Raw genomic sequence first — 19,082 nt, forward strand, 5'->3', positions numbered from 1 at the left:
ACACACACACACACACACACACACACACACACACACACACACACACATCCCATGGCCAGTTAACCTGCCATTGGAAGTGCCACCCCAGGCCCAGTCAATGGGATCTGGGGGTGGGGGCTGGGAACCTGCACTCTAAACAGCCTTCTGGGTGATTCCCACGTGTGGGAAGCCTGGGACCCCCTGGCTCAGTCGTCTCTGAGGACCCTTCCACTCCATATTCTGGGATCTTGGAGGCCAGGTCCTTGCCTAAGGCAGGCTGGGATTTGGAAAGTGATGATTTGCTGGGGTCTCATCTTCTCCACTTTCAGCTCCACCAGGCCCTAGAGCAAGAAGCACTAATTTCCTTAACTTTCTGATTGGCTGGGAATGGTATTTCTTTTTTTGGGGGGGGGGTGGAGTGGCACATAGATGGAAGACTTCCTGCCAAATTTAGGAACTCCTGGCAGCAATTGGAGGTGGGGCACTTATGTCCCCTCCCATGTGTCACCTAGGGTGGAGAGAGATGCTGTGGGACTCAAACGAGAACTGCGGTTTTAAGGGTCCCAGACAGAGCTAGACATGGTGGCTCCAATTCTGATATTCTGGGACCCCGGACAGCCCCACCCCAATCCCTTTCCGGAGGCCCCTAGTTTCTCTCCTTAGAGGATGTGGCTCAGGACCCCAACTTGCGGTAGAGATGCGGACTGTCAAACACAGTCCAGGAAAGACCCTGCCCCCCAAGACGGTAAAAGAGAAGTGAGGATTTCTCCAATCCGGCGTTTAAATGTCTCCCCATAGCCCTCCCTGCGCTGGGGACCCCACCAAGAGGGCCGGGTACCCAGACTCCGGAGTCAGTGCGGGAATGTGATTCAAGAGGGAAGCTGAGGCTCAGAGAAGGGCAGCCCCGGTCCTAGGTTCCCCATAGAAGAAAAGTCTGTGTCTCCCTCCGCGCGGCCCTAGGCGCTTCTTCAGATTCTAGGACGCGCAGGGAGACCGTCTACTGATCGTTTGGCCACACCGCCTCCCTTCTCTGCGTGCTCCTTCTGTGTCCCAATCTCTCTGCAGACGCTGCCGCTCCCACCGGCTCTCCCTGCCGCCTCCCCTGGGCCCCGGTGCTCTGGGCAAAGCAGCCCAGCTCCCGGTTCCCCGCTCCCAGTTCCTGCGTGGAATCCTTCCAGGGATGCTGGAAACGAGGAGTTTCTAGGGTGGGCACTCCGCACATTACCTTCCTCCTCCTCCCAGCCTTGCTATGTGATCTCAGGCAAGTAGCTACCAGTCTCTGAACCTCTATTCCCAGCCCCACTTCAGGGGCTGCTAAGGGGACTTTGGTTACCTGCCGCTGTTCCCTGGACTCCCGCGCGCTGCCAGTGGCTTCTCCCTCCCGCCAGCTCTGGGGCTGCGGTGAGCGAGCAAGCTTGGGGAGAGCAGTCGCCTGGCCACCCCAGCTCCACCCACTGTGGCTGCCCTTTTTCTCTTTCACTTTCTCTCTGCAGCAAGGGGCTTGGGCCAGCCCAAGCTGGGGAGTAAACAGGCACCCGAGCCTCCTCCTGCTGCGCCTGCCATGTGCTTTCTCAGAAGCGCCTAGTCCACCCCCCACACTCCCTGGAGCGTCTAATCAGCTCCTAAAAATGGCCAGTGCCCAGCTTTGGAGGAGGCAGCCTGCCCGTAGGCATATGATATACAAGCCCTGGTTTGCAGGGAGCTCATCCACCCCTGTCTGGCCCTCAATTTCCCTCCACCTCAGCCCCACCTTGAAGCTGGCAAACCACCCCTGCAGGGCACAGGGTCTTGCTCGCTGAGCCATTCACTCCTGGGAAGCCGGATGCCCTTGGGAGGAAGAGAAAATTCCTCAAGGAACTTCCCTGGCTGGAAATTCAGCCCTGGCAGCCCTGAGTTCCCATCACCACACACCTCCTAGCTGCTTTCCTCTCACCCTTCCTCTTCCAGAGGTCCTGGATCCCTGCTCCATCCACCCTGAGACCTTGGGGAGGTCACCTCCCTTCCCAGGCTTGGATTTCCTCATCTGGTATTGAGGGAGGGGTGGGTCAAGGTGACTTCTGACCTCTCTCTCCCCCTGAAAAACTCCCCCAACAAGCTCTGGCTGCAACCAACAGAGCTGGCAAACTTGTCATCAATCTGCAGGTTCAGAGGAAGCCTCACATTTTAGCAGCATCTGTGAAGAGGAGTCCTACAGTCTCAACCACACTAATAACGGGCTCCTATGTGTGTCTTCAGATCCTACAATGCACCAGGCACTGCTCTAGACCCTTTGATTCCTCACCTTTGTCTTGTAATAAGAGTTTCCCCCTAATCGCATTTAACAGCCCAGGAAGACAGACTCAGAGTAGGTTGGGGACTTGTTCAGTGTCACTTCACACCCAGGCAACAGTGCAGCTGCGATTCAAACCTGCCGTGCTGCCTTCAGAGCTGGTACCAGATGTCTGTGCTATGCTGTCTCTCATCATCTGTCCCCTGTCCCCCACTTTTCCCCCCAAACACCGTTTGGAAACTGGGGAGAGGGCAGCATCGGTCCAGGTGGCTGTATTGCTCACCAGCTGGGGCTCAACATCTAGACCAAGGGGCTGACTCTGGCTTTGGTTTCCCTGCTTCCCGGGGATGGGGTGGATCTGGCAGGGGTTCCACCCTTCAAGGGCGAGCTCCTCAGTGTTTACCTGGCAGAGAGAGGAACTTGTGGTTGGCCTAGCCGGGTCATGAATGCTGAGAGCTAACAACACGCCCCGTGAAAGTCAGCCTGTAGTACCCTTCAGGCTGATAAAGCCCTCTTACATTCCAGGCATCTGGGCAGACTGAATGTCCCTCAGTGGAAGGAAAAGGCAAACCACCTCACTTCTTCCAAAAGCCCCAGTAGGACAAAGACCCCTCTCACCACCCTCACACCCCAGTTCAGAGCAATGTCTCTGACAATTTGGGACGGCGGGACGAGCTGAGACCTCACCCTAAATCAAGAAGCGTTCTCAGCCCCAACGTCTTCCACCCGCCTTTTTACCTTGGGGCTCTGGCAGGTAGGACCCGGCTGGGCGCGTAGCCAGGCAACGCATGGTGTGAGAAACAGAGTGAGGCAGCAGCTCCCGGACTCTGGCAGCCCCTCCTGTTGCCCTCAGCCTGCCCAACGATGCCTTTGGATGCCCAGCTCAGAAGCAGGCAGCCTCATCTCTGACCATTCTCCCTACAAAAGTCTGGAGCCCGCCAAGCCTAAGTAAACATGCAAAGGAAGCAAGTAAGGGACCAGCAGAAAATTCTCACCCTACCATGTGGTCTGAGCTGTCAGATTTCTCGCATCTAGACATGCTCTAATTTGCCCATGCTCCCTTAAACACGGACTTGCACCTAATGTTAATTTCAGTTCCTTGTTTTGGACCAAATCGGTGACCGACCTCAGAAGGTTATGAGTTGTCTATTGGAGGTTCTTCAACACGCTGACATTCTGAAATAACGGCAACCACAGTGGAGCCACGCTGGTGCCAGCTGCCAATATCTGCCATCCTCTGCAGGATGGGGCCGTGGTCAGAGCCCCACAAATGCCTCAAGACAAGCTGAACTAGCTTCCAGCAAACTCCCGGGATTCCACTCCCATCCACCATCCCACCCCCACACCAAATTGCCCTGAATTTCCTTGGAGAACACGAGTGGTCCACTCATCATTTTTATTCTAAGAACATTGGACTAAAACATAAATTACACATAAAAAGGTCTTACCCCCAAATATGGTATACTTATAGCCGCGTGGTTTGGGGGTACCACCTAGGTGTGGCAGGGAGAAAGTTAGCGCCTTTTTAACCCTCTGCCCAGGCTCCTGGAAACCTTGAGAAGAAAATCTCAGTTTGGGGCTAAGGAGCTTTTAACACCTCTTCTAATGCGTGATCCACCCATTTCACAGAGAGCAGCCCCCAGCCTCAAGCCTTCCGTAGACATCAGTGTCTGGCTAGAATGGAATAACGTTATTCTGCTCTCCTGTTTCATAGTTACCTTCTATGTGTGGCATTCTTTTTCATTTATGGTGGACATAAACTTTCCTTGGGAAATAAAGTTGAAAAAAAAATGTGAGTAGTTTGGAAAAAAAAAACAACTGTCCAGCTAAGAATAGTGTAGGTGGTGAAAAGAAATCATGAGGGTGGTACCAAAATGAATGACGATTGGGAAACAATGACTTCATTTTTACAGAAAGAACACTGGATTGGGAGTCTGAAGCGCTATGGTCCAGCCCCCGTGGTTATTAGCGGATGGGTGACCTTGGACCCCTCACTTCCTTTGTGTGGGCCTCAGTTTCTCCATGTGTGAAATGGGGATAATGATGCTTATATTTGTATGGTGATTATTTTTGAAGCAGTTGCTGCTGTCAGAAGTCCCAGGGGGGTAAGTAGGCAGACAAATAAGAAAGCTGAGAGTCAATTTGAAACAATCTTGCTTAGTTAGGCTAACAAAACAGACATGATGAATATGAGAAGTCCCAAGAAGTTTCATCTTCCTCTGACCTGATGTGCCCAGGGAGAGGCACACCTGGCCGTTCAGTGAGGCCAACTTCGTGTCCTCAGAGGGAGCCAGCTCTGATGGCCGTGGCCGAGGCAGCTCTGAATCAGCTTCGTGGCAGGGCCGAGCTTGGAATGAGAGTCCCCTGGGCCTGGGGTACACCTGCTTGGATGCTCTCATCTCTCACCTGGACCACAGCAGCAGTCTGCTACCTGGTCTCCCCATGTCCTCCTTCACCTGTCCCCGCCCCAGACCCACACTCCACAAGACCTGAATCTGGTCCTGCTGGCGTTTCTGAGCAGGGTGACCGCGTGCTAGCCTGTGTTTTAACTGATGGTAGAGGCCGTAAATCAGCACCAGGAGGGCCTCGTATATGGAGACCAGGGAGGAGCACCATGGTGCCCTGCCAGGAGCCGATGGCGGTCTGAGTTCCAGCAGAGGCAGTGGAGGTGAGGAGAGGGGTTGCTGAGTTGGAGTGACAGGCCTCCAGGACTGAGTGGGGGCAGAGGGGCTAAGCCAACCCCAGGGTATCTTCCTATTAAAGCATCCTGCGTGCCTGCTGAGGCTCCTCTTCAAAACTCCCCTAGAGGTGGTGACCATTCTCCAGAGCCCGGGATAAAGCCAATTCCCTTCTGACGGAGGGCCCCTCTCTGCGCTGCTGAGGCCAGCCTTGCCCTGGGCACCCAAATCCCTTTGTCTCAAGTCAGGATCCAGCATGACAAAGCTGCGGTCAGAAGCGTTGTTCAAGTTACCAGTCTGGGGCCCCCTGCCAAGTACCAGGGAGAGGAGATGGGGGAACTTGGTCTTACAAGTAGGATTCCTGAAAGCTTGCCACCCCTTGCTGCAGCTGGGCCCTACCTATGTACTTCTGCTCAAGCAGAGGGTCCCCCACCCTCCCCCCAACCCCAGGACAACCCTCCTGCCTCCTCCCATCAGGCTGTATTTTAGCCATCCTTCAATGCCCAAGTTCCCGCTTTCATCACCTTTCCAGCTGACAACAACCTCCTGCCCTACTCATTTTTAGCAAACTTGCTGCCGCGTATTTGGCAATACATGGTGAACTTCCTGTTTCATGAGTATCCCCCCCGCTGCCTCTGATTAGGTCACAAGGTCCTTAATGTCTGTCTTACTGTGTTTGATTTTCTTATTTAAAAGACACAGGACTCCAAGATTGGTTGAGCGAATGGATGGCGTTTGGATTTGAATGATCAAGGCAGACAAGTTCCACATGGACGGAGAGTCCTACCTTACTAAGTTTTAAGTGTCTTTTCTTATGTTTGTTTGTGACCACCCCCCTCATTTCTGGCAGATGCTAAGTAAATGCTTAAGGAGGAGAGAAGAAAGGAGGTGAGAAAGAAAGGAAAAGAGATCGGTGGAGAGGTGGGTGAATAGATAGAAAAACACTGGTATGTAGGCAAATTAGGCAGGTAGGAAGGTATCTGAGAATGTAGGCCTGTCCGTGGGCAAAGGTACAAGTGGATTAGTAGGTAGGAATGCAGGTAAGTATGCTGGTACATAAATATACAGGCAGTCAGATAAATGAAAGATTGATAAATTGATAAGTAGATAGAAGTAGATAGTAGATGTAAGTTGTTGAATTGGTAAGTAGATATTAGTAGGTGGTTAAGTAGACCAGGTAGTTTGAGGGTAGGCAGGTAGGTGGATGGGCAGGTAGGTGGAGAGACCAATAAATGGTAAGTAAGGACACAGGTGAGGTGCTCAAGGTAACAACAAAGAACAGAAACAGTCCCTGGTTGAGTCAGGTGCCAGACTTGGAGCCAAGCTGAGTATAGAACAGGCCACTGGTCAGCCTGGGAAAACCCACGGGGACGCGCCAACTTCCAATGCAGGTGCTTCCACTTCTGCGGCTCCTGCGGGTGAAGGTGAAGTAGGTCTGACTAGATGGGAAGCTACTCAAGGTGAAGAAACAAGTGGTCCTTGCCAACACATCTCCTCCCAGGAGTCCACGGAGGCTCCCTGATCAGGGATCAGAGCAGGAACCGGTTTGGGGAAAGGAAGGTGTCAGAGAAAGGGAGGGCGCTGCCCCCCTCCCCTCTGAGTCCTGGCTCTGGGGACTCTCATCCTAAGAAGCAAATGGGGAAGGAAGTGGGAGGAAGAGCTTAGCAGCCTGGGGTGTGTCCCTCCCTTTCCAATAAATCAGGCAACATCCTAGAAGGAGTCTTTGTTCTGTGGTTCCTAGAACAGAGTCTTCACGGGCAAAAGTACCACATCGTGAAGACATAGAGCGACAAACCAGCAAAGGAAAGCCGAGGAAAACAATAATATATAAAACCATAGCAGGGGCGTCCTACAGCCTCTGAGAAAGCTCACCCCAGAAGCACCGCTGTGCCTCCATTCACAAGCCTGGGGTCGGCTGGCTCTGACCTTGCCCCCAGTCATCCTTCTGTGCGCCTTGGGTCTGTGGTTGCCCCAAATGCCACCCTCGAGGCTGACGAGTCAGAACGAGCTTTCCTCTTGCCAAGAATGCAAGTGCCTTATTCTGGATGATGTCACTGAATTCTCAGAATAGCCACTCTGGATGCTAGTATCACCTCCATTTTACAGGTGCGGAAACTGAGGCCCAGAGGGGTCCCAGGAAGGGCTCACTGTCATAGCCCTTGGAATCAGGGAGTCACAGCTGGCATGGAGGCCACAGCCGATGTGCTTAACTAACGTGCCAACTTGAGGGTTGGGGGCACATTGGCCCATTTCTCAGATGCACGGAGCACCAAGCACTCAGCACTGGAGTAGCTGTCTAGATATGGCATGGGGGTCCCAGTGAGACTGCAGACTCAAACCCCTGGTATATCTGCCCCCTGTCCAATATTCCTGGAGTTATCTGCCAAGAACCGCCTTGGATGGTTTACCAGTTACCATCTCATTTAACCCTCACTATAACCCTGGGAGGTTTATATCACCACTCCCATTTTAGAGATGAAGAAACCGAGGGTCAGAGTGGTTCAGGCATGTGGCCAAGGTTACACAGTTGGTAAGCAGCAGCAGAGCATGGCCTCAGAACCAGAGCTGTCCAGCTTCCCGCCTGGTTCTTTTTCCATCACTGCCATCTAAAATCTCTCTTCTCTGGCATCTGATTGTCCTCCAGGTGTTGTCAGCCGCTGTCAGCCAAAGACTGCCTGAGTGTTTGCTTTGCTTCCCCAGTCAGGCTGCGGAGCTCTGTCAGGACTCTTGGGCCTCCCCCGAGCTTGCCTATGGGCAGGACGCACATGTGCTGCTCTGTGCAATAGAGTCAATCCCCAAGGTCACGTCCCCAGAAGTGGGCTTCCTACACAATTGCAACTGAAGCATTATAATATCTAAAGGTGACTTCTGAATCATCGGGCTGGTTTCAGTTTGAAGGTGGTCAGCCTGTTTTGGGTAGACTTACGGTATCCCTTTAGGTTATGCAGAAGAGGCAGCCAAGCAGAAAGTGCAGCGAGAGATCCAGACTCATGAGATCCAATATCTCATAGCCCCCCACTCCTAGGCTATGAGCGAGGCAAATCACTTAACCTCCCTGTGCCTCAGTGTACTTACCTGTAAAGAGAGAGTAATGGGACTACACAAGCCACCACGCACCCACCCACCTATCACCCATCCACCTACCCACCTACCCATCAACCATTTCCCTGTCCCCCCACCCAGCCATTCCCCATCCAATCATCACCCAGCCACCTACCCACCCACACTGCCATCACCCATCCACCTAACCATCTACCCACCTATCCATCACCCATCCACCTATTCACCACCCATCAACCATTCACCTATCCACCCACCCACCTATCCACTCATCACCCACCCATCCATCCATCCATCTACCATCCCTCAGTCTAATATTTAACAAACACATATCGCACACCTATCCTTTGCCAGGCACTGTGTTAAGCGTTTGGGATGCATCCGTGATGAAAGCATAGATCCCTGCCCACAGGGAGCTTATTTTCCGGTGAGGGAGTCAGACAATAAACAACAAACATAGGGACTTCCCTGGCAGTCTAGTGGTTAGGACTCCGCACTCTCATTGCTGAGGGCTCGAGTTCAATCCCTGGTCGGGGAACTAAGAAACCACAAGCCTCGTGGTGCAGCCCAAAACAAACAAACAACAAATGTAATACAAAAGTAAAGTATATAGAAGGCGAATGTGTCAATGGGGGAGGGGGCCACTTCTCAGGGTGTGAAGGGGGAGTTGCAATTCTAAATGGAATGATCAAGGTAGGCATCCCTGAGAAGGTGACATCTGAGCAAAGATCTGAAGGATTCAAGGATGTTGGCCAAGAGGATATCTGGAGAAAAGAGTGGTTCAGATGGAGGGAATGGCACGTGCAGAGGTCCTGTGGCAGAGAGCATGCCTGTCCTGTCCCAGGGACAGTGAGGGTGCCAGCACGTCTGGAGAAGATGAGAAGGCAGGAGTACAGGATGGGAGCAGAGCAGTGATGAAAGCCAGATCATGAAGGGCCTTGTGGGAATCGTCCAGATTTAGCTTTCCTCTGAGTGACACGGGAAGTCGGTGCAGAGTTTAGAGCGGCGGAGGGTGCAGATCCTGATAGGGTTGTAGAGAGAGTGACAGAAACGTCACACACTGATTTCCTTTTTTGAACCCCTGTTGAAACTAAAGTCGGTGCCCTTTATTTACAAACCCCACAATTCTCTTCCCCAGTTCCCCTTCTCCCCCTCTGAAGGCTGCTTCTTCTCTCTGCCCCAAAGCAGCACACCTGCCCGTAGTCCTTACAGTTGAGTCTTTCATGCCTGGGGGTAGCTGGCCTGGAAGAGGGGGAGGTAAGCAACGGGGAAAGGAAGCGATTTATCCTTCCTTGTCTCCCAGCCTCTGAAGCCCACAGCGCCCTGAGCCCAGTTCCATTTCTAGAGTCACGTGGGATCAGAAATAAAAATATTATGTCCCCAGGGAGGAAATGGGGTTTAATAACAGGAACCAGCCCTCGCCGAGAGAGGAGGGCAGGGCAGAGGTGTTGGGTAGCCTGCGGTATGAAGGAGCCTGCAGTTTGCAGGGGGCGAGTCAAGGAGGGAGGAAGGCTTTGACATCCCCGGAAGTTGGCATCTGCACCCGCATCAAGACCGCATAGGTTGTTTGTGTCGTCTTCCATTTCTTTTCATCAGTGTCTTATAGTTTTCGGAGTATAGGTTTTTGCCTCCTTAGGTAGGTTTATTCCTAGGTATTTTATTCTTTTTGCTGTGATGGTAAATGGGATTGTTTCTTTAATTTCTCTTTCTGATCTTTCATTGTTAGTGTATAGAAATGCAATAGATTTTTGTGTACTAATTTTGTAACCTGCAACTTTACCGAATTCATTGATGAGCTCTGGTGGTTTTCTGGTATCATCTTTAGGACTGACATGTACACACTGCTGTATTTAAAACAGATGAGCAACAAGGACCTACTGTATAGCACAGAGATCTCTGCTCAATATTATGTAACAACCTAAATGGGAAAAGAATTTGAAAAAGAATAGATACATGTATATGTATAACTGAGCCACTTTGCTGTGCACCTGAAACTAACACAACATCGTTAATCAACTATACTCCAATATAAAATAAAAAGTTAAAAAAAAGAAACGACCACATAGGCCTCTTGCATTCCCATTAAGAAGTCAGGGAGATCGTTCAGCTGGTAAAGACGCCCCAGCCCCCCAGGGGTCTGTTAGGAGGGGGAGAGTAAAAGATGTGTCCGAGGAATAGATAGAGACCATCTGAGTGAGAGTTCAGCCAGGAGGACAGCCAACCCTATGTAAACTTGAATCTTGGCAGAAGAGCTGGAGAAATACCTTCAAAGCCCTGGTACCCATGGCAAAATCATCAAGGGGCTTTTTTACCCCTCAAGGTCAGATTGAGGCTAAAAGCTTGTCTGCCTTCAAATCCAGCCTCCACCACTTCCCAGCTGGGGACTGGGGTTGCTCACTTCTGGGCAGCCTCTGCTTTTTCTTTCTGCATAAAATACGGTTGGAGATCATCAAAGCCTTTAGGGTGGATGTGAGAACTACCTGCTGGCTTGGGCTGAGCCTGGCGCACAGTAAATACTCAATAAATGTGAATCATGGTGATGATCTTGTTTCAAGTTACTCCAGAGCCATGAAAGGACCAAGAAGGATTAGAGTTTATGACACCAGCTCATAAAATTGGAGAAGCTCAGATCTACGCAAAGGAGACTGAAAGACGTGTGTCTTTAGGAAGACTGTTGGTTGCATTGAAGTGAGAACCTCTTTGGAACTGGGAAGGAAGACCTAAAATGTTTGGGGAGCCAAGGGTGTGAGTGGAAACGGTATGGTATAGGCTTGTTTTCCTGATTTAAGATGCATCAGTTGCTATCAGTACTTTTAAAAAATAAGACACTCTCTCTCTGCAGTCTGGTTCCTCTTCTGTCTCTCTCTCTTTCCCCCACCATCTCCCTCTTTCTCTTCCTCTTTCCATCTCTCTTCTTTCCTCCCATCCTCCCTCCCTTCTTCCCTCCTTCTCTCCATCTCCATTTCTGTCTCTTTCTCTCCTGTCTCTCCCTCCCTTTCTCTCTCTCCCTGTCTGTCTTTCAGTTTCTGTCTCTCTCCATGACCCAGACGCACACACACACATGTGCACACATACACACACATGCACAAACAAGTACATACACATGCAACCATATGCCCACACATACGTGCAACTGCACACACATGCACTCTTGCACGCATGCACACATACGCGCACACACACATGGCAATCTCTGCTCCCCGGCTCTTCGGCCCTTCCTCTCCGTGGCAACCTATTTTTCCACACACTGATTGTGCCTGCACCTGTCTTCCCCACTTGCAGGCAATAGCTGATTTGTCCATCTGTGCCCCTCACCGGTGCCTTGCATCATGCCTAAGGTATCAAGGCGGCTCAGAGAGTGACCCAAGTGGGCATTTGGCCGCGTGGACAGTTTACTTTTAAGTAGAGTGGGGAGCACACTGTTTCTCCAGTGCCCTCAGCATCACAGCCTGAGCTCTCCAAGCACTTACTGCTCCTGCCAGCTCAACCAGGGACCTTGATTCCTGTCCAGGTCTGCCTTTCTAACTTGGGACCCGGATGATCACGTTGACTTCCTTTTCAGAGAGAAGAGGGAAAATCCCTGAGCTGCCTACAGCCAGGCGTTGCTCCATGAGAAAAGGGGATGGTACTTACCCCCAGGGTCCTTGTAGCCGGAGTCCCTCTCGGCTGCCGGGGCCTGCAGCCCACTCCAGATCCACCCCAAGGGGGCCAAGTCTGGGTCTCCTTTCTCCATCAGGGTCAAGGAGATCTTCCTGGCCAGAGCCTCACCATCAGGCTCATGGAGCAGGGCGTAGTGGTACTCCCTGGAGAGAAGATCCTCTGCCAGCAGGTTGTCCAGAAGCGCCTGCACTTGGCTCGGCCGATGGCTGGAGAGCAGCATCCGGACCTGACTCAGGATGGTCTGGAAGTGATTCATGGTAGCTCTCGGATGCAGGGCTGCCCGGGACAGCGCCTGGGACCTCTGCTCACCCGGCTTGCAGCATCCAAAACTTGAAGTGAGAAACAGGATGAGGGAACCTCTGCAGTTTATTGCAGTTTATTCCTGCTTAGGAGGATTTCCTCATTTGCACGTTAGGCTGGGGTTGCCTGATGAATTAGTGGAAGTGGGTTCTGGGGCTGATTTAGACCCCATAGATATTCGCTGGTACCACTCATGCGCATGTACCAGAGAAGCTCACAGCTTTGTGGACTCCTTTAGATCCAATCCAGTGTTTATTATACTAAGAGGAAGGGGGCTTGCCTCTTTGAGGACCTATGAGGTGATAAGCCTTTTTAGATGTTGTATCATAACAAGAAGGCATTGGGGCGTAGAGGTTAAGCAGTTGGGCTTGGAGCCAATCTGCCTGTGTTCAAATCCCAGATTACTTGATATTGGGCAAGTTACTTAGCCTCTTCTTGTCCCCATTTCTCCATCTGAAAAGATGTAGTGATAATAATAGTACTTACCTCTTAGAGTTGTAGGGAGGATTAAATAAGATAATGCATGTAGAGTACCTAGCACATTATCTACAACTTGATAATAGCTCAATACACCTGAGTTCAATAAATATGAGCTATTATTATTATTGATTAATCATGCAAACAGCTGTGTCACCTTGGGCTCAACCTCACTAAACCTCAGACTCTTCCTCTGAAAAATCTCCCGATAAAAGTAATTCGGGCTTCCCTGGTGGCGCAGTGGCTGAGAGTCTGCCTGCCGTTGCAGGGGACACGGGTTCGTGCCCAGGTCCGGGACGATCCCACATGCTGCGGAGCGGCTGGTCCCGTGAGCCATGGCCGCTGAGCCTGCGCTTCCGGAGCCTGTGCTCCACAATGGGAGAGGCCACAACAGTGAGAGGCAAAAAAAAAAAAAAAAAAAAAAAATGTAATTCAATCTCATCAAGTTGTCTTGAGGATTAAAAGAGATAATGCCTTTAAAGGGCTTAGTACTGGCTGTAGTAAGCACTTCATGAACATTGACTCTATACTAATATTATCCCCAATTTACTAACACACAAAACAGAGGCTTTGCATAGGAGCCAGTCTGTTGTAGGATTCTACCCTGAAAGACACCAACCCCCACCTTTTCTTTAAAATCATAGTTGATTGCTCTTCCAGAAACACACTGTGACCTGGTTTCCTCTCCTGCCCTCAGCTTTACCATCTCTCAGATGGGACCATTTGCATTGTTCATTTCAATGAGACAAATAGGGATTTCCACTTCCAGTATGGGTGAGAGCTCCTATCTGACTAACTCTACCATAAATGACAACTATAAACTCTGGTGGAGCAGGGGGGAGGTTATAAAAAATGACTACCTGAGGGCCCTGGGGAGTGACTAGAGCAGGCAGACCCTGGAAGGGAGTCCACATGTGGAAGACAAGAATATCACTGATGAATTCCCAGCTCATTAGCTTAGCTCAAAGAGATCTCAATTAGTGCCGTGCAGGGCAACTAAAATTCTGTAAAAAATGAAAAGTTTTACTGCCCTGAATAACTAGAGAACAGAATTTGGGATAACAATCGTAGCTGGAAAGTGAGAGTAGAAATTCCAGGAAGGAGAAAGACAGAAGTTGCTCCAAATTCTGTGTATAAACTGCCCAAGTATCTGGCTCACCTCTGAACCTTGAATTCATGGCTCATTCATATTCTTGCTCATTCATGCATTCATGGGCAGACTCCAAACAACTCAACTAAGGCTGAAGGAGCTGGGCTGAGACTTGAGTTGCAACCTACTATGGGGGTGGGGTGGGGTAGGAGACTATGCACTTGATTCCAGCCAAGATATGAGCCTGCCAAAACAACAACCGCAACAAAATTAACCCTGTTCAGATTATAACATAATCCAGAGTGTTTACAATATATCATTCATGATGGGCAGTGCACATCCAAAATTACCTGACTATAAAGAGATAGGAAATAGGGACCCACTCTCAAGAGAAAAGAACAATCAATGGAAATTGACCCCAAGAAGACCCAGATGTTGAAATTAGCAGGCAAGGATTTGTTTTAAAGCAGTGACTCTAACCATGAATGAAAAAGACATAAAGGATGTCAAGGAAAATATGCTCATGAAAATAAAAAGATAGGAACTTTCAGCAGAAAAACAGAAAATACTAAAAATTACCAAATGGAAATTATAAAAGTGAAAATTACAATATATGAAAATTTAAAAGTAATTGAGTGGGATTAATAGTAAAATGGGGATGACAAAAGAAACTTTAAGATGCAGCAATAGAAATCACCCGATCTGAAGAACAGAGAGAAAAAGATTGAAAAAAAATGAGCTTCAAGGATATGTGGGACAATGTCAAAAGGTCCAACTTATACATATTTAGAGTCACAGAAGGAGAAGAGAGAGAATGGGGTAGAAAAAAGATTTGAAGAAATAAACTTCTCAAATTTGGTGAAAAGAAAACAGCATGAAAACCATGAAACTCAGCAGGACAAATACAAGGGAATTCACACCTAGGCACATCATAATCAAACTGCTGAAAACCATAGATAAGGAGAAACTCATGAAAGCAGCCAGATCAAAAGAACACATTACATTCAGTGGGGCGCGTGAATAATTACCGACTTCTCATTACAAATCATGGAGGCCAGAAGACAGTGGAACAGTATCTTGGAAAAACTGAGAAGAAAAAAAAAATGTCAACCCAGATTTCTAAATACAGTGAAAATATCCCTCCAGAATGCAGGAAAAATAGATATTTTCAGATTTAAAAGACTAAAAGAATGTGTTGCAACAGACCTGCATTATAAGAAATGCTAAAATAAGTTCTTTAGATGGAAGGAAAATGATATCAGTTAGAAACTCAGCTCTACAGGACGGACTGAGGAGCATCAGGAATAGTAATCTCTGGGTAAGTATAAAAGATTGCTTCTTTTCCTCTTCATTTATTTAAAAACATAACTGCTTAAAGCAAAAGGTATGGTACTATCTTGTGATTTTAAATATATGTAGATATGATACGTATGAAGTCTATACCATAAAGGGTGGTATAGCATACAGGGTGGTTATTGGACCCATATGGTAGCAAGGTTTCTATATATGAAGTGGTACAATATTACCTCTACGTAGGTTGAGAGAATGGAAGATGTATATTAAAAGCCCTTGGACAACCACTAAAACATCATGCAAAAAGGTATAGCTAAGCAGCAATTTGAAATTAATACAGAATTTTAAATGAGATGGATTCAACTCTTGGCTTGAATAAGCAGTCCAACAAGATCATGACATTATAAATTTTATGTATAAAGGCAGAAGGCAGAGAAGTAGAAATTCTAAAGCTTTTCTCACCTAATAAAGTACTTATACTTTTAAAGCAAACAGAGATGTAGATGTAAATATTATCCTCCTGGCAACAAATTATCAATTAAGATAATCAAAATTGCACACATTTTAGGCATTAAAGTCATAATTCACAGGGCAAATTACTAATTTTGCAGGCTGGGTATCTTGTACTTCTTTATGCAAATAATACTTTTTTTTTTTTAATGTTGAGCCTTCATTTAATTTATTTATTTTTTTAAATTTTTGGCTGTGTTGGGTCTTCGTTTCTGTGCAAGGGCTTTCTCTAGTTGTGGCAAGCGGGGGCCACTCTTCATCGCGGTGCGCGGGCCTCTCACTGTCGTGGCCTCTCTTGTTGTGGAGCACAGGCTCCAGACGCGCAGACCCAGTAGTTGTGGCTCACGGGCCTAGTTGCTCCGCGGCACGTGGGATCTTCCCAGACCAGGGCGCGAACCCGTGTCCCCTGCATCAGCAGGCAGATTCTCAACCACTGCGCCACCAGGGAAGCCTGCAAATAATACTTTTAAGAATAGTTTTACAATCACAAAACAAAGTTTTACATCTTCACACAGGTCTTCCCCCATGACAAAAGAATGAGGTAGATACCTGTGCAAATGTTCTCAGTTTCATCAGAACTAACTTTGTGATGCAGAAAAGTGTGTGCTTTACTGCAGCTAGAGAGGAAGAGGAAACTTTTACCCCCACTTCCCCTTTCTTTCTGAGATTTCTTTCCCCGGCAGTTGGAAGACCACACAGTTTCTTGGACAAGGTGGTAATGCCCATCAATTATCCCTGAGAGAAAAAGAGGAGATTTGAGAGCTTAAAACTCATTAGTTAGGAAAGAAGGGGGCCAAAAGAGAATTTTAACAGAAGGAATAGATGGCATCTTCAGCCATGGTTGTGGAGAAGATGGCAGGTGGGTCAGTTGCTGAGAGGAATAAGGAAACTGTGTTCTAAAGTACCTCACCTCTGAGGCACTTGAGAGAGAGGACCAGGCCTGAGAATCCATCCCCCAGCATCCAACGTGGGGATAAGAAGAGGGCCATAAGTCTCCATCAAACATCCCAAGGGGGGATGAGAACCAGAGCATGAGAATCCATCCCCAAGCATCCAAGGTGGAGATGATGGATAATGAAACAGCAAACACTGGGTGCACGGAACCAGGGACTAGGGTAGCTTTTCCTAGCCGTTTCCAAGGCTACCTTCCTCTTTCCTATCAATCCAGTCCACTACCAGGTCACATGCTTAGTCAGGAAAATCTGAATGTCAGCTTCTACTTGGTCACTGACTCACTGTGCCACCACAAGCAATACCTTTCCTCTCTCTGGCCCACTATTTCATCACATGTGAAAGAGTAGGTCAGATTACATGATCCCTAGAATTTCTTTCAGTTCTGAAATGCTGCTGTTTATAGGGAGGTGTTACCTTGCTGCAGAACCCACTGGTCCCAGAGCTCCACAGTCTTCCCTTGTGATGAGTCACGAGCGCAGCATTTCCTCTGTCTACAGTCATTCAAATCTCCCTGTAAGACTTTTTTCTTATAATCACATGCAATGTGTGCTATTATTTACCTGATACTTTACTTTAATCTGGATTATTTCTTTCATATATCATAAAAGGAAATTTCATATTCCTATCACAGTTGGAAAGTCTTATCACTTGCCCAAGAATAGTGGTAAATGGATGGAAAGTAAAATGATGTTTATATTCTGCTGCTTGTTGAAGTTTCTGATCCTGAGGTCCAATGTCTCTTTGCGACAAAGGGTGGTTAGCAAATGTTACTCAGGGGTTAAAGGTAGACCAGCACCTAGCTGAAGCTGTCTGCATCAGAAAACTAGTAAAAATTTTAAAAGCTACCACTAAGGATGTAGAAAAACAAGAACTCTCCTACTCGGCTGGAGAGCACTTAGAATAGTGTGATCATCTAGGGTAACCCTTTGGCAATACCTATTGAAATGGGAGAAGTACATACCCAGTATTTCCACTCCTCACCATATAACCCAGGAAAATTCTTACACATGTGCAGGACACACCAAGCGGCATTATTTGTGATGGCAAAAAATAAGAAATAACAATCAACATAGAATAGAGATGAATGTCTTTTATAAGCATTCTGGGACACATGCGGATTTAATGAATTGCATATAATGGACCCAATCAGAGTGAAGGAATTTAATGGCTGTTAAAAATGGAGTCAGTCAAATCAATTACTTTGAGATATAGTGCAAGTTTTAAAGGGTTAATGGTTGCGTCTTTACAATTTCATATCCTTCTGTTTCATGATAGTATGGTGTTACACACAAAGGTGAATCCAAAAGCTGCTAAATCCATGAGGGTGTTATATTTCTAAGAAGAGAGCCTTAAAACAGGTGACCAAGGGCTCTGAATTCTGATATAGGCATTCCAGAAGCTTCTCACGAGCTCAGCTGATAGTATAATCTCTATCTCTTTTGTGGCATTGGTCATTATGATTGCCTACCTGTAATTCCTTCCAGAATCGTCACATGTGTGATGATTCTGTCAAGAAGGCTATCTGACTGTACTTCCACGAAAAACTGATCATTTTAAAGAAAAGTGCTGTTCATCTTTATGTGTATTGAAGGATAATGTCTTTAAATGGTTTCTGTTTGACAATCCCACAGTGGTAAAATGACCACATTAAACTTGCCTCGTGGAAGGCAGCTATTTGGAGTATAGGAAGAGGTTGGAGAGTCTGAGTTCCATTCCCAATTCTGGTTGTATTCTAGGTTTTTTAAGATTATATGATTATTGTTACAAAGTTGGATGCTTTTTATGCTAATGGCAAATTTCTACATATTGTGTCTAAGGCTTAAGAATGTCTATCTCAGAGAGAAAGGCATTATAAAATTTATGAACAGCGACAAATACACCGTGCATATGTGTAATTTCATCCTTGAGTGTTTGTGACTTGATTAGGTCTGTCCTGTGTGATGGAACCGAGCGTAGAGTCAATGAGTCCTTATGATGTTTTGTGTGGCTGCAGACTTTGAAGACATGAAAATGGTACGGGAAGCAAGGTTTTATGATTATAGAATCAAAGCTATTGGATTTTATTATTAAAAGTTGAAACTTAACGTGTATAAATGAAAACCAATGAAAGAAGGTAGTCATTTCATTGACCCATAAAAAATCACCCTAAGAACCTAGAAACAACCTAAATATGTTTCCAAAGAAGACTGTGTAAACAATATGCAATATATTGTTTACCATATATTGCAATATATTGTTTATATATTGCAATATATTGCTACATATACACTAATATGTATAAAATAGATAACTAATAAGAACCTGCTGCATAAAAAAATAAAATTCAAAAAATATATATTGCTACAATGGAATCTCACACAGTAGCTAAAATACATGAACCAGGGCTACATACGTTAACATGCCAAGCTCAACGACATAACAAGCGTAAAACCAATTGCAGTCTGCAAAGTACTGTCTAGGCATGCGATACATACAAGGGGAGGATGTGCATGAAAATGATCAACTGTCAGTTCAGGAGACTGGTTATTTCTAGAGTGAAGAGGCGTGGCCGTGAGAGGGAGGAAGGGGAACAGCATCACGGAGAGATTCAAGGGGACTTAGATAAAACTTTAATGTTTTATTTCATTAGCAGAATTGCGATTACATACCTATTCCTATTCTTATTCGTTATAACTCCTTGTGTGTCTAAAATATCCGATGAGGCTGAGGCATATGACATTGCTGATATCTGTCTGTTTTAATCTACAAAACAGCCACATCATGTGGTGTGACCAGTATAATGATGGTGGCGATGATGACGAAGAATTGAAAG

The 19,082-nt window shown here is 47.4% G+C and overlaps 1 protein-coding gene across 9 annotated transcripts in view; it reads right to left on the bottom strand.

Moving 5' to 3' along the window:
• Positions 1-12,000, bottom strand: part of CIITA (class II major histocompatibility complex transactivator) — a 50,302-nt gene extending 38,302 nt beyond the window's left edge. Inside the window, exon 1 of one of the 9 annotated variants that reach the window (XR_003435088.1) lies at positions 11,620-12,000. Coding sequence is in view for 6 of the 9 variants with exons in the window: in XM_027117409.1 (XP_026973210.1) it covers positions 11,620-11,902 (283 nt within the window). In the remaining 3 variants the exon portion in view is untranslated. Of the gene's footprint in view, positions 1-1,312; positions 1,394-2,531; positions 2,652-2,986; positions 3,120-11,619 lie in introns of those variants that run through there. The other 8 variants (XM_027117409.1, XM_027117412.1, XM_027117408.1 and 5 more) reach the window with 8 other exon arrangements.
• Between the last annotated feature and the right edge of the window lie 7,082 nt (positions 12,001-19,082).

The sequence above is a fragment of the Aethalodelphis obliquidens genome, unplaced genomic scaffold (genome assembly GCF_003676395.1).
Source record: "Aethalodelphis obliquidens isolate GAN/ISIS:26980383/991018 unplaced genomic scaffold, ASM367639v1 scaffold18, whole genome shotgun sequence".
Classification (NCBI taxonomy): domain Eukaryota; kingdom Metazoa; phylum Chordata; class Mammalia; order Artiodactyla; family Delphinidae; genus Aethalodelphis; species Aethalodelphis obliquidens.